General features: G+C 41.9%; 1 protein-coding gene across 2 annotated transcripts in view; it reads left to right on the top strand.

Moving 5' to 3' along the window:
* Window positions 1-1,407: 1,407 nt before the first annotated feature.
* The window catches only part of DOK5 (docking protein 5), a 154,414-nt gene continuing 141,848 nt past the window's right edge, over window positions 1,408-13,973 (top strand). Inside the window, exons 1-2 of one of the 2 annotated variants that reach the window (XM_036827078.1) lie at window positions 1,408-1,771; window positions 4,697-4,773. In XM_036827078.1, the coding sequence (XP_036682973.1) occupies window positions 4,747-4,773 (27 nt within the window). In that variant the 5' untranslated portion in view covers window positions 1,408-1,771; window positions 4,697-4,746. The remainder of the gene's footprint in view (window positions 1,772-4,696; window positions 4,774-13,973) is intronic. The other variant, XM_036827077.1, reaches the window with a different exon arrangement.

The following is a 13,973-nucleotide window of genomic DNA, read 5'->3' as shown; positions in this document are numbered from 1 at the left end:
ATGACTAAAAGCTAGTGTTCCCAGTGAGAAAGGAAAGATTCATATAATCTTAGAGTTGAAAAGCCTTTGAATGTCATCAGGTCAAAGAATCCTCTAAATAAAGGAATCCTCTCCTCAGTAGCTCTGACCAGAGGTCACCCAGCCTTGGTTTGGTCACCTCCAGTGAACAAGAATTGTCAAATTTCTGATGCCATCTTTGCCTTTGTGGACAGTGCAAGTGATTAGAAAGATCTTCCTTGGAAACCACCTAGTAACCTCCCTCCCCCATGACAACACTCTATAGGACAGTGTTTACCATCCAGTGTTTACCAGAGCTGGTGTCACACACACCTCCTTTCCCGTGGGACCTGGGGCAAATCTCTTAATTCCTCTGAGCTTCAGTTTCTATAAAATGTGGATGATAGTACCTATCTCATTTTTCCTTTAACAGGATTAGCACAATGCCTAATGCCTAATGCCAATAAATGATAGCCGTTATCAACTCAAACATGTTTCAGGAAGGTAGTGCAGCCAGGGGCAGGTGAATGTGAAATCCGGTCTCCCTTTTATCATATTCTATAGGCAGCATCCTGCAATGGCTATGAACATGAGCTCTATTGCCAGGCTAGGGAGGCATAAATATGGTCCTGGTATTCACATAAGGGGGGTGGGTACCTCATAAAGTACAGGGGAGTTTAAATGAGCCCAAGCTAAGGGCTTAGAGGGTGCCTGACACTAAGGATTTATTTGGCACCTGCTCTGGGCCAGGCTTTGTTGGTACACGTACTAATGAGGCCAAGGGTCAGCCCCTGGGAAACTCACAATCCGGCGGGAAAGACAAGCTCAAACAAGGAAAATGATACCAACGCAAGGGCTGGGTCCAGGATGCCAAGGAAACCCGAGGAAGCATGCAGCTTAAGCCAGGGCAGTATCCCTCCCCTCATATGCCAAGGTCAAGGCAAACCATGGCAACACCACTCCCCAGACACATGCACGACAGAGGCAAAAGCCAGCCCTTCTCAGGGCAAAGATGGGGCTGAAGGGAGAGGCGGGGTAGGCGGCGTCTGGGAAAAAAGTGAAATTTCCTCTCCATCTAAAATAAGCCCAGAGCCAGGAGAGACCGAGCGTTATCTCGGCGGGTGTGGGCGAGGTGCGGGGCAGGCAGCGGCAAGCTCTGGGTCCCGGAGGAGGGTCGGGGTCGGGACGAGAATGGGGTCGGGCGAGGTGGGCGGGAGAGGAGGGGAGGGGGAGGGGGAGCGCGTCCAAGTGTGTCTGCCTGCGGGTGGCCACCGCCGGGCGCCGGCCCCGCGCGGCTCCTCCTCCTCGCCCTCCCCCATCCCCCCTTCCTCCTTCTCTTCCTCCTCCTCCTTCTCCTCCTGGGCCCCGGGAAGAGGCTGGGCTGGATCCCAGCCGCCGCTCCTCCTCCCGGCAGGCTGGCTGATGAGTCAGCTGACGCCGGCGCTCCAGCCTCGCCTCGCGGCGCTGCGCTCCCTGCGCTCCCCCAAAGTGGCTGCAAACCGGCCGCCCACTTTCAGGTTTTGGGGGACGGAGAAAGTGATGTGCGCCTTCTGAAGCCACGCCGGGCCGCAGCCGTAGCCGCTTCACCTTGTCAACTTTCTCCTTCCCCACCCCAAAGCCTTCTCTTGACCCTGGCCTCAGCCCTCCCCAAAGCCACTTAGGGTGCGTGCGCTTGGGTGAGGAGGGGGGTTGTCACTGGCTGTCCGGGATGGCTTCCAATTTTAATGACATAGTGAAGCAAGGGTACGTGAGGATCCGGAGCAGACGCCTAGGGGTAAGTATCGATCCTTTTTTTTTTTTCGCCCCCGCCCCCCGTTCACCGGTTCAATTGTCTTTATCCTTAGCCGGCATCCCTGGAGGGTGGAAGGAGATTCCCGGCAGCGCGCCGGAGAATTGCTCTGTGGTTTCTCAGCCTAAGCCCACATCTCCTGGGGCTGCCACTGTAAGGCCGGGTCTAGGTATGTAATGGATCTATCTTTATCTCTCGGATGACTTGGCCTTCTGATGGTGGCCCCGTGGTCGGCTTCAGTAGCCACTGGAGCCCGTCCACTGGAAATAAATATTTCTCGGTAGCCATGGGAGTTAGAGCTGAGAAACCCGGGCGGGGTTGCTGAGCCCGCCGGATGCCCCCGGTGCCCCTCTTCCCACTCGCCGCCAACTTAACTTTTCCGGGGGACGGATGGACTGGTTGAGGAAGGGCAGACGCTCTGAGTGTGAACAAGGTCAGGGACCCTCTGACCCCAGGGAGAAGTCTTTTCGGACTCCGGGTCTTGGACAGTGACCCACCCCTGGCCCAGGTGCTGGCAAAGGCGGTGTGGGTAGGTTCCATCGTCCTGAGCCTGGGTAGTGGATTTATTGCTGGAATACACACCGGATGCCCACTGGAGGACTATTTAGGGCGGAACATAATACCTGGCACAGAGCAAGTGCTCCCTCCCTAAATATGTACTAAAAGGAAGAATGAATGAACCAGAGGCTACTTGTCCGGGACCGGATGTTGGCCCAGGGATGGCTCCTCTCTTAAAACCCCCTCTCTTTTGCCCTTTTCCCCTTTACTCTTCATTGATGGACTTCAGAGAACTCATTCTGCTTCTCTTTGGGCTTGAGGGATGGCAAAGGAATTCTTGAGGGAGGTGGAGGACACTGGAATGATTTTTTTTTTTTTTTAATTTCAAACTACCTCATTTCTCTTTGCCTTGTGTCAAGTGCTGTTGCTGTTTTTGTTTATTGTGTGCTTTGGGGCGAGGGAGTTTGGGGAGAAAAGTTTACTTTCCTAATGTCTGAAAAAATAATGTCAGTAATGATGAAGAATGACCACAGTGGGAATAGAGTTAATAGTAATAAATTGAACATCTTTCTCCACAAATACATGTCATTGGCACCTTTCTCTTATTTGGTCTTTGGACTTTTTTTTATGTACCAGATAATTTTACTGAAAATTGAAAGGCAATTTCACAGTGTTAAACAGTTAGGGAGGAAAACCTGCTGATGGGAAACATCTGTAATTATTAAAAACTCTTACCTGATTTATTTTGGTCCTTTTCTTCCTTCCTTCCTTCCTCCCTTCCTTCCTTCCTTCCTTCCTTCCTTCCTTCCTTCCTTCCTCCCTCCCTCCCTTTCTTTCTCTCTCTCTTTCTTTCTTTCTTTCCCTGCTGGTTACCATGTTTTAGCAACTAGGCCCCATGTTATAGTGAATATATAAATATATAATTAGAGGGAAATGTGACAGAACTAACCAATCCCTATCAACCCTTAGTTTCCTTGGTTTTCTTTTTTGCTATGCAAATATTCTCATCAAGGGGACCAACTATTGTTAGGGTATTTAACATAGTGACTTCCATGCAAAGGGCAAGAAATAAGAGGAACTTTATGTTTTTTATAACCTTATGGGCCAGCCGAGTGTTACAGTTTTAAAAGGAGCATTAGAAAACACCATTCTAATTTTAGATTTACTCCATCATGTCAACTGAGGAAATTGATAAGAGACATCCATTCTGTGCTAGAGAGCATTCCAATAGAAAGAGGACATGAATTATTAATACACAAAATGTGAATTATTCATAAGGATCAGAGTTTATGCCAAATTGTGACACATGGTGATTTATTTGAAAGACTAGTTACCATAACTTTCTAGTTTATAGTAATTGAGACTTTTTCCTGTAATATTACTGACACTGTATTGTCCCGTGTGTGCCAATGTTTACGGACAGATATTTGAAGCAGAGGAAAGGAAATATAGTTTACTTTGCATCCCTTTATATTTTACAGTATCTTGAATGCTGACCAGAAGTGTACTTTCTCAGGATTTATTCATTGTGTCTGTGTTAACACTCAAGTAGATTTTAGAATATTTATTGAATGATGGTTATTGCTCATGGAGAGAAAAGGTCAAAAATATAATCAACAAAATCTGGTTTTATTTGTTCAGTTTGATTTTATCACCAGTTAATTTTCAAAAAGTGTCCTAATGATATAATTTATTTGTATAAACTGAGGAGACTGATTACATAATTGTCAGAAAGCACTGCAAACTAAAGTTTTATAATGGAGGCGTCAAGAGGAATGCTTCAGGAAAATGGCACAGGGACCCTCCGTCCAAAGTAAGAAATGTTAGTGGTATTAATCTAGGCTGCAGATAGCCTAGAACAGCACGCAGCACGTGCAAGTCTCAAAGAGTCGGAGGGCTTTGCGTTAGGTACACAGTAGGCGCTCAGTTAGTGCACATTGAACATGGATTGAACTACAGAGTGAAGGCCTGACTTTGCAATTCATAAGCCCCTTGAGGAACTAATATGACATGGTGCTTTTATTAATGGAATTCAGACAAGTGTCTGTGGATTAGAACCATGTTTGGGGGGGTTTATAATTAAACAAGAAAACAACATTTCATTGTAAGCAGCTGGTGTGCCAGGGAATGCCCCCTCAGATTTGATAAGAGGAGAAAAGAGAACAAATCCTCCTTCTATTACTCGTTAGCTCTATGACCCTTGACCTCTCTTGGCCTCAGTTTTCTTATCTGTACAGTGAACACTATTTAATGATGCTGTGAGCATTGGATAAGATAATATTTATGAAAATGCAGTGAAAGCATACAGCATTGATTCTGATTTCATTATTTCTTTGGTGTAATCAGAGATGAGTTAGGACTGGTGGAAGGATATAGGAATGATTGATTTTTTTTTTTTATCTTTCTATCTAGATGTGTCCAAAGGCATAAATGTTTATGCAGCTCTCGAACATTTTCATTGGATGCAGTTTTTTACAAATTATATACATGTAAGTGATTTTTCAGTGGGGCATGAAATAGTCTAAGACCATCCCCATTCAGCTGGGTTGCAAATAAGTGGTCACCTTTAGTTGAGATACTAAGCAGCTTAAGTGATTAAGCAATCAAATATTTGTAGACTTGCTTTTTTCTATAAACATCAAAAAGCTTAAAGAAATTCAATTCATTTAACTCAAAAGTCTCAGTGTCTTCACATCTTTATTCTCCGGCTTCATCATCTGTTGGTTCATGGAGGTGTCAAGCCGGGCTCTGGGTGCAATACTTTTTCAAGATAATGTAGATGTTGCTGTTTTGAGGGCTGGGGAGGGGTGTGTCTATAATTATCTGGCAAATCCACAAAAGACACTAAAAAATGTATTCTTAGAGGAATGGTGAACTAGGCAATTTGCACGTCATTAACCTACCACGTGGCTTAGATGGCATCATATAACTGCCCTCACTTGGTTTCTTCCTTTGCAACGGAGAGGATTTCCCAGTCAGTAATTGCCATGGCTTGTCCACCCTGCAAGTCTCAGAGTTTAAACTCACACCTGTTCACTGTATCTCCATGCAGTCCCCCTCTATTACCCGACTTTCAATAGCATCTCAATGCTCTTATGTACCAAGGACCTCTTCTCCCGTCTAGCCCGCATCCTCATCTGGACGTCTCCTGGTCTCAGTATGTCCAGCCACCCCTGATTTTTTCATCCAAACCTGCTTCTCCTGGAGTCTGCATCTCAGCCACTAGAGGTCCCAGTATTTCAGTTGCCCTGGTAAAAATCAGTCAGTCAAGCAAGCAAGCAAGCAGCAAACAATAAAAACTCAGCCCCCCTTCTCACTCCCTCCTTGTCACAGCCCCACAACCAGTCCATCGGGAGGTCTTGTAAGCTCTGTTTTGGAAACATGTCTAGAATCCGACTACCTCTCACATCATCTGCCACTGCCGTCCTGGCCCAAGCCCCCAAATATTGTAGAATAATAACCTCCTAATTTATCTCCCTCACTGCCCAAACCACCAAGAGTTATAGCCTTACAGTGGGCTCCGAGCCCCTGTGCTGACTCAGAGTCTTTTATTTATTGATTTATCTTTGGCTGCGTTGGGTCTTCGTTGCTGTGCGCGGGCTCTCTCTAGTTGCGGCGAGCAGGGGCCACGCCTCTCTGCGGTGCGCGGGCCTCTCATTGCGGTGGCTTCTCTTGTTGCGGAGCACGGGCTCTAGGTGCACGGGCTTCAGTAGTTGTGGCACGCGGGCTCAGTAGTTGTGGCTCGTGGGCTCTAGAGCGCAGGCTTCAGTAGTTGTGGTGCGCGGGCTCAGTAGTTGTGGCTCAGGGGCTTAGTTGCTCCGCAGCATGTGGGATCTTCCCGGACCAGGGATCAAACCCGTGTCCCCTGCATTGGCAGGCAGATTCTTAACCACTGCGCCACCAGGGAAGTCCCCAACTCAGAATCTTTTCTCTTGCTGTTCCCTCTACTTGGAATGCTGTTTCCCCACGTTATCTCTTCCTGGCTGGTTCCTCACCTTCTTCAGCCTTTCCGCAAATGCCACCTTCTCATTGAGGCCTTCCAGCCACCCTATTTTATCTCTTCCCTCCTTCTCCCCCTATATTCCTTTGTTTTTTTCTCTCTAGACTTATCACCCCCTCACATACCGGTCTGTATGTTTTACTTGTTGATTGCCTGTATCTCCCAAATGGTATGTGAAACTCCATGAGGGCTGAACCCCAGTGCCTGGAACAGTTTCCAGCATGGAGAAGCACTCGATGAAGATTTATTGAATGAATGAATCCATCACTATCTACTGGTTTAAGAGCATACGCTCTGACATGAGACTGTTAAAATCCCAATTCAGCGACTGGTTATGTGACTTTTGGTAAGTTATTTAACATTTATAAGCCTCAGTCTTCTGTAGTAATAGGGAGACTCATAATGTCTACCTAATAGAGGATTCTCTTAAAAGGCTTAACACAATGCTTGACACAGTGGAGACCCAATTAATGTTTATTACTGCTCTCTCTACTACTAGTGCTGTTAGAGGATGGTGACGCTTACATGGTTGTTATTTTCATCTCTTTCCCTGCAATAGCTCTCGTCCTCAAAGACCTTGCTCTTTAGTTAGGAAAACAAAACTTAATATCCGTGAAATAATTAATGTACAAGCACTGATGTTAGGTTGTGGAAGGGATATTTGCCTTTGTAGGATTTTTCATGATGCTTAGATAAATGGCAGAGGTATCAGGACCAGAGAAACCCATCTCCATGTGACTTTGGTTTGAGCAAGCTTATCAGACTAGGGCATAACTGTTAATTTGGGGATCTTTTTCTTGGGTGGCAGAGTAGATTTGAAAAACTGGTTAATTAATGGCCAGATTTTAGGCAGAAATATTTTCTCACTCCTTTGTTTCTCTGTTTCACTTGACCCAGTATGCCAAAGAGGTTTCCTATTTCATTTAGGGTTTTAGATTTATAGGTGATCAGGGATCTGTGCATTTTTAATGATATCGTGGCAAAGTTATATTCATAACATCAAAATCATAGGAATTGAATAAATTCATCATATGCCATCAGTACATGAGTGTATGTACACACACATGCACACAACACATGCAACCATTCAGTAAGATTCATGAAGCATCCTTTTCCTTCCTCAAGGAAGAGAGAGTCTGGGGCTAACTTCCAGTAGTGAAATTTATGGTCAGATAGACTGAATACACTTGCTAAGTATTGCCTAAGAGTGCTCAGTATTTTAGCTCCATTTGAATCAGCTTCCCTGGTTTCCACGTCAGAAGTGCTTTCCAGCTGGTATTTTAGTCATCTTTATTCAATGGTCCTTGTGGATGGTATGATTAATTATGTGTAAAGTCAGCCTTTAATCATCCCCAAAACTGATTTAAGCAAAGAGTGGCCAATTTAGTGATTTTGTGTGTAGACATAAACCAAATTACTTTTGTGATGATTTTCCCCACATCTGCCAATGTATTTTTTTATGATATTCATTAGATTGCTAGAAATATTTATTTTTTAAGCAGCTTTGTAATTTTTGTGGATCATTATCTCTGGTATTTTAAGAATTTAGTTTTCATTTGGGATATATTTGATTTCATTTATTTTATCATGCATCAAATGTTTATTGAGTGAATACTCGTTTTAAGAAGCTCAGGGAAAACCACCTTAAATAAGACAGGTACAGTCAACATCCTCAAGGAATTGACAGTCTATTTTTGGAATGGTATTGTTAACATGAGATTAATATATTCACTCTAGTTAAGGATGAATTAGTTTGAGTAACGGGTCAAATATTGAAGTGAAAAGACATCTGCAGGTATCTCCAGTTTCATTTTCATGAAACGAGGAAGGGGAAATTTGATTTTCCTCTTACTCTAGGAATTTGATCCCAGTTGGGTGGAAATAAAATTTTGGGGGATTCCAAGCCAGGAAGAGATTAGGATGCCTCCCTCCTGCAAACCCCTGTTTCTGTGAAATTCAAAATGAAATTGGGAGTTTAGAAATGCCACAGATACATGTGAATGTTGAAGTTAAAATAGCTTCTTTCTAGAATGCAGATGCCTACATTTTGGATGAGTATCTGGAAGCTGATTTTTTCGGAGCAGTTGGGGGGCTATGTTTATTTTATTAGTGTTCTAAGCCTCTGTTGATGCCCTGGGTCTCAGAGAACATAAATGTTAGCTGTGTGTACTGTGTTATGGATAAGATGCAAATGATTGTTCTCAGGTGACTTCATAGATTTTATGAGATTCTTAGAGAGATTGGGACTTTTGTGTCCCAAACCCTCTCACCTCCCATCCTCCACAATTTCCAAAAAAGGTTAAGAACCACTGTCTCACTTTTTTTAAATTAAATTTTTAGATTTTAGGTAATAGTAGGTTCACATGAGGTGTAAGAAGTAATACAGAGAGATTTCACATGCCCTTTACCCAGTTTCTCCCAATGGTAACATCCTTCAAAACCCTAGTATCACAACCAGGATACTGATATTGGTGCCATCAAGATACAAAGCGTTCCCTCATGACAGGGTCCTTCGTGTTGTTCTTGTATAGCCGCCCCTTCTGCTACCCCTTCCCACAGCCCTAAAGCCCTGACAACCACAAATCTCTTTTCCATTTTTATAGTTTTATCATCTCAAAAATATTATATAAATGGAACCATACAGTATGTAATGTTTTGGGATTTTTTTTTTAACTCAGCATAATTCTCTGGAATTGTCGTGGTTGTCTTCGGTTTGTGGGTATCAAAGTTTCATTCCTTTTTATTGCTAAGTTGTATTGTGTGATATGGATGTGCCGTAGTTTGTTTAGCCATTCATCTATTGAAGGACATTTGGGGGTGGTTTCCAGTTTTAGGCTGTTATGTATATAGGCTGACATAAACATTTGGGTCTGGGTTTCTGTGCAAACATAAGTTTTCATACCTCTAGGAAAATGCCCAGGAGTACAATTGCTGGTGTTGTATCGGTAGGCACATGTTTAGTTTTTCAGGAAACCGCCAGACTGTTTTTCACAGTGGTTGTACCATTTTACATTCACACCAGCAACGCATGAGAGATCCAGTTTCTCTGCATCCTCGCCAGCATTTGGTGTTGCCCCCCAGTTTTTGGTGTCAGTTTTGGTTTAGACGTTCTGATGTGTGTATATTGATATCTCCTTGTGATGAGGAGATGATGATTGACATCTCCTTGTGATGTTGAACATTTTTTCGTGTTCTGATTTGCCATCTGTACATACATTTTGGTAAAATGCCTAGTCAAGTCTTTTGCCCATTTTCTAATTGGGTTGTTTGCTTTTAACTGTTGAGTTTTGAGAGTTCTTTGTATGTTCTAGATATTAATCCTTTTCAGGCATGTGGTTTGCAAACATTTTCTCTCAGTATGTACCTTATTACTTTAATCCTTTTAACAAGGTCTATCACAGGGCAGAAATTTTTAAGCTTGATGGAGTCCAATTTATGTTTTTTTTTCCCTTTTGGTACTAATGCTTTGTTCAGCCCAAGATCCCAACTATTTTTTCCTACTTTTTTTCTTTCCTACTATGAATATTTTATAGTTTTACCTTTTACATTTATGTCCATGATCCATTTTGAGTCAGTTTTTATATACAGTGTGCATTTTAGGTGTAGGTTCATTTTCCGCCTATGGAGGTCCAACTGCTCCAGGACCATTTGTTGAAAAGCCTGTCTTTTCTCCATTGAGCATATTTATATGTATCTATTCCTAGGTCCTCTACTCTCTTCCATTGTTTTGTGTGCCTCCATTGTACAGTGATATGTCTATATATGTCTACATGTGTAGCTGTACAGTGTCTTGAAATAGGGTAAACTGGTTCCTCCCACTTTATTTTTCTTTTTCAAAATTGTTTTAGGTATTTTAGGTCCTTTGCTTTCAATATGAATTTTCAAGTAGTCTTGACTATAACTCCTACAAGTCTAGCTGGGACCCTCCCTCCCTCCTTCCCTTCCTTCCTACCTTCCTTCCTTCCTTCGTTGAATTGGTGCATTTTTAGAATAGTCTCGACAATAACTACTACAAATCTTGCTGGGACAGTTTCTCTCTCTCTCTTTCTTTCTTTCCTTCCTTCCTTCTTCCCTCCCTCCCTTCCTTGTTTCATTCATAATTGAATTGGTGCATTATTTTTTTCCTTGGTGGACATAGCGTACATTTGGGACCCACACTTCAGTTTGAATCTCAACTTGGCCACTTACTGACTTTGTGGCCTTGGGGAAATTGCTTACTCTTTCCGAAATTTAGCTTCCTCATGTACAAAAATGAGGATAATAACATGCTTCTCATAAAAGATATCAAACTCTTAATCCTGTGCTGACTCACAGTAGAAACTTCATGAAGGTCTGTAGTGTTGATTTTTATTTTTTATTGTTAAGAGATTGAGGTGATATTTCTTGTTTGTTGTCTGTAAGAACCATAAACTGGTAGAAATTAATTCACTCGTATCTCAGCAGAAGAGTCACGGCTTTGGTAATGAACAACAGGTAGCACTGTACTTTCCTCTTGCCGTTGACTTTAGCGATTCATTTTTATAACATCGGGTTTATTTAGGAGCCACTGATGAAACACTGTATTAGAAAATACATAGTTGACTATGTTAGCCAAAAATGGCAGACCTTTGATTAAAGATTGACCATCATATTTTTGCTTATGAACTCTAGACGTCTTCCCCAAATGTGAGAATCATGTCTTGAGAGACCATTTTAGGGCAGTAAACCACACTGAATCATAAAATGAGAAAAAGTGCTACTTCTTATTTAACTCAGCTCAAGGAGCTGTCGGCTAGGAGGCCTTTTAATAGAAAACCATACTTAGGTTCAGAGTCTTCAAAAATATCATATTTTATTGTATTTGTTAACATTATATTGTATTACATTTTACATTTACCTTCAAGTGATACTGGTTTTCCATTTAAGATAAGAATATATAGTTTCCTCTTTAAATAAATTTATTTAATTTAAAAAGCGAAGTTTAAAGATAGATAATTAACACATAGTGCAAGTGTTACAAAGAAGCAGCAAAAACTGTTGGGGTAGGTGGTGGAACTCAGATGCAGCACAAATCCAAATGGTGGGCTGTGCGTGACTGAAGTTTGGGAAACACAGGATGATTGTACTTACCTTTTTAAGTGGGTTTTGTGAAAAATTCTTTACTTGTAGCTGCCGTATGGCTTGATTTCATACAAATATATTAAAAATTGGGTTCTAAGAACAGATATCCCATGTACTCAATACCATCCTCTAAGGAACTTCCGTCTGATACGACTATGGGAGTGTGTGTCCCTTCCCACCCCCAACTCCCCCAAACCCACAAACTTGTCTCAATTTGCCTAAGTTTTTATTTTATCTTCCCTTAATTCATTTATACAATGAATACTTTAGTGGTTAATAGAAAGAGAAATTAGGCTATCTTATGAATGGACTACTAACTCAAATTAAATTAAAACACTAGCTTGAGTTCAAAGCTTTTACTTACTACAAGTTACACTATTCAGGAAAGTGCTATAGTCTTAAAATGTATTTTATTATCTTAATACCACATATTAACTTAATAAAAGAAAATTATTTCTAAAAAACTTTATGAAATCATACCTCTTTGAATCCCCTGGTGAAAGAGTTCATTGACTCTTCATATGAACAATTTCTTCAGACTTCCAGCTTTCCATTTACCAATAGCAGGTATTTTAGCTCATTTGCCAAAGAACCACTTTTTTTTTTAATAAATTTTATTTATTTATTTATTTGGCTGTGTTGGGTCTTTGTTTCTGTGCGAGGGCTTTCTCTAGTTGCGGCGAGCGGGGGCCACTCTTCATCGCGGTGCGCGGGCCTCTCACTGTCGCGGCCTCTCTTGTTGCGGAGCACAGGCTCCAGACGCGCAGGCTCAGTAGTTGTGGCTCACGGGCCCAGTTGCTCCGCGGCATGTGAGATCTTCCCAGACCAGGGCTCGAACCCGTGTCCCCTGCATTGGCAGGCAGATTCTCAACCACTGCGCCACCAGGGAAGCCCCCAAAGAACCACTTTTTGAGCCTGGGTTGTATTTCACCAACAGTGACCCCGAATTTAGATGTTATGAAACTAGTCTGGTCTTCAACATCCATTAATTCAGATGGAAAATGTTGTGTGAAGTGTGGTTTGAAGGGAACATTCCCGGGGACTTGGCCCCAGGAGAGGTCTTAGTCCATTTGAATCCATCTTCTCCATTGATGGATGATTTTTCTCTGGCCCTCTCTTGGTATCCAGATTTCAGCTTTAGATTTCCTGCCTGAGGCCAACCTATGTGGGTCATCACATCCAAAGTCTTCCCCTCGCATCCCTCTAGAACATTGTTCTTATCTTTGTGCCAGATACATTTTTTCCTTAATTTATTTCTTTGTAGGGTATGTCTTCTCCCACTAGGCTGTAAGTTCTGTGAGACCAAAGACCTTGGCTATCGTATTCACTGCTGTATCCCCAGCTCTTAGCCTATGGTAAATGCTCAATATTTGCTGATTGAATGAGTAAATGATTTTACTGCAGGTCAGAATAATGGAATGAGACATTCACATGTAAGAAGACAAGGAGAAAACTGTGCCTATGTCCCACCTGATTTTGTTGTATATTCTATTTTTGAGTGGTAGGATGTTCTAAGATGTCTCATAATTGCTACTGGTATGTAATCTGCAAATTCAGTACCAGGGAATTCAGCAATTAACGCTCGAGGTTTGAGTCAGCCCCCTTAAAATTAAGTTTTATTTGATGTTTTTTGGAATAGGTGATGTGTATACTTGGTACAAAATTCAAAGTTACAAAGTTTCTACATTGAACAGTAAGATTCTTTTCATCCTTGTCCCTAGGAATCGTCTAGTTTCCTTCCCCAGAAGCAACCACTGTGAATAGTTTATTCCAGAAGAGTCTATGTATAAAAAGGTTTTTGTGTCTGTGCATGAATGTATGTGTGTACGTGATATATATAATTACATACTCATCTGAGCCGTGCTTTTCTTATTTAGCAACATATCATTGTTTTCAATAATCAGATAAAATTCCAGTGTACAGGTATATTTGCTGTATTTGCTTGCTTATTTATCCATTCTTCCTTCTTTCCTTTCTTCCTTTTACTTACTATTAAATATGTGCAGGAAGTAGGAGTTTTTATGTCCATTTTACAGATCAAAAGACTGAGTTAACTGTGATGTTAAATTTTTGTGCAAGTCACACGTGGCAGCGCCTAAGTTTGAGTTTAGGCTGCTTCTCTCTTGTGGAGCATCTGAGTAATTCCTTTTTCCCTGTTACAGACAGTGCTGCAACCCCCGCCTCATCTCATCCCATGATGAGCATATTGGTGAATAGATTCCTAGAAGTGGACTTATTGTCCAAAGCATATTCACATGTAAAATTTTATCAAAGTTGCCTTGGCGGATGTTCCCAGAAATCTATGAACCCACCCCTTTCCTCCCATTTTGCAAAAGTGTGCTTTGAGAGCTGTTTCAAGATTCTGCTAATCCAGCAGGTGAAAAGTGAATCTGTTTTGTACATAGATTTTCTCAAGCATGACGCTGAGTTCTTGGCAATTTTATAATTAGAATCTTTTCAGTTTTGCAGTCTTTTTTCTTTTAGGAATGACATTTACGCAATTTAAAAAGTAGTTATTAAGTAAGGATTTAGAAACACATAAACGATGATTTATTTTCTTAGAACAGCACCTTCCTGGGAAATGCTGTG

The sequence above is a fragment of the Balaenoptera musculus genome, chromosome 15, assembly GCF_009873245.2.
Source record: "Balaenoptera musculus isolate JJ_BM4_2016_0621 chromosome 15, mBalMus1.pri.v3, whole genome shotgun sequence".
In the NCBI taxonomy this organism is placed as follows: domain Eukaryota; kingdom Metazoa; phylum Chordata; class Mammalia; order Artiodactyla; family Balaenopteridae; genus Balaenoptera; species Balaenoptera musculus.
This window is presented reverse-complemented; position numbering and strand designations above follow the sequence as displayed.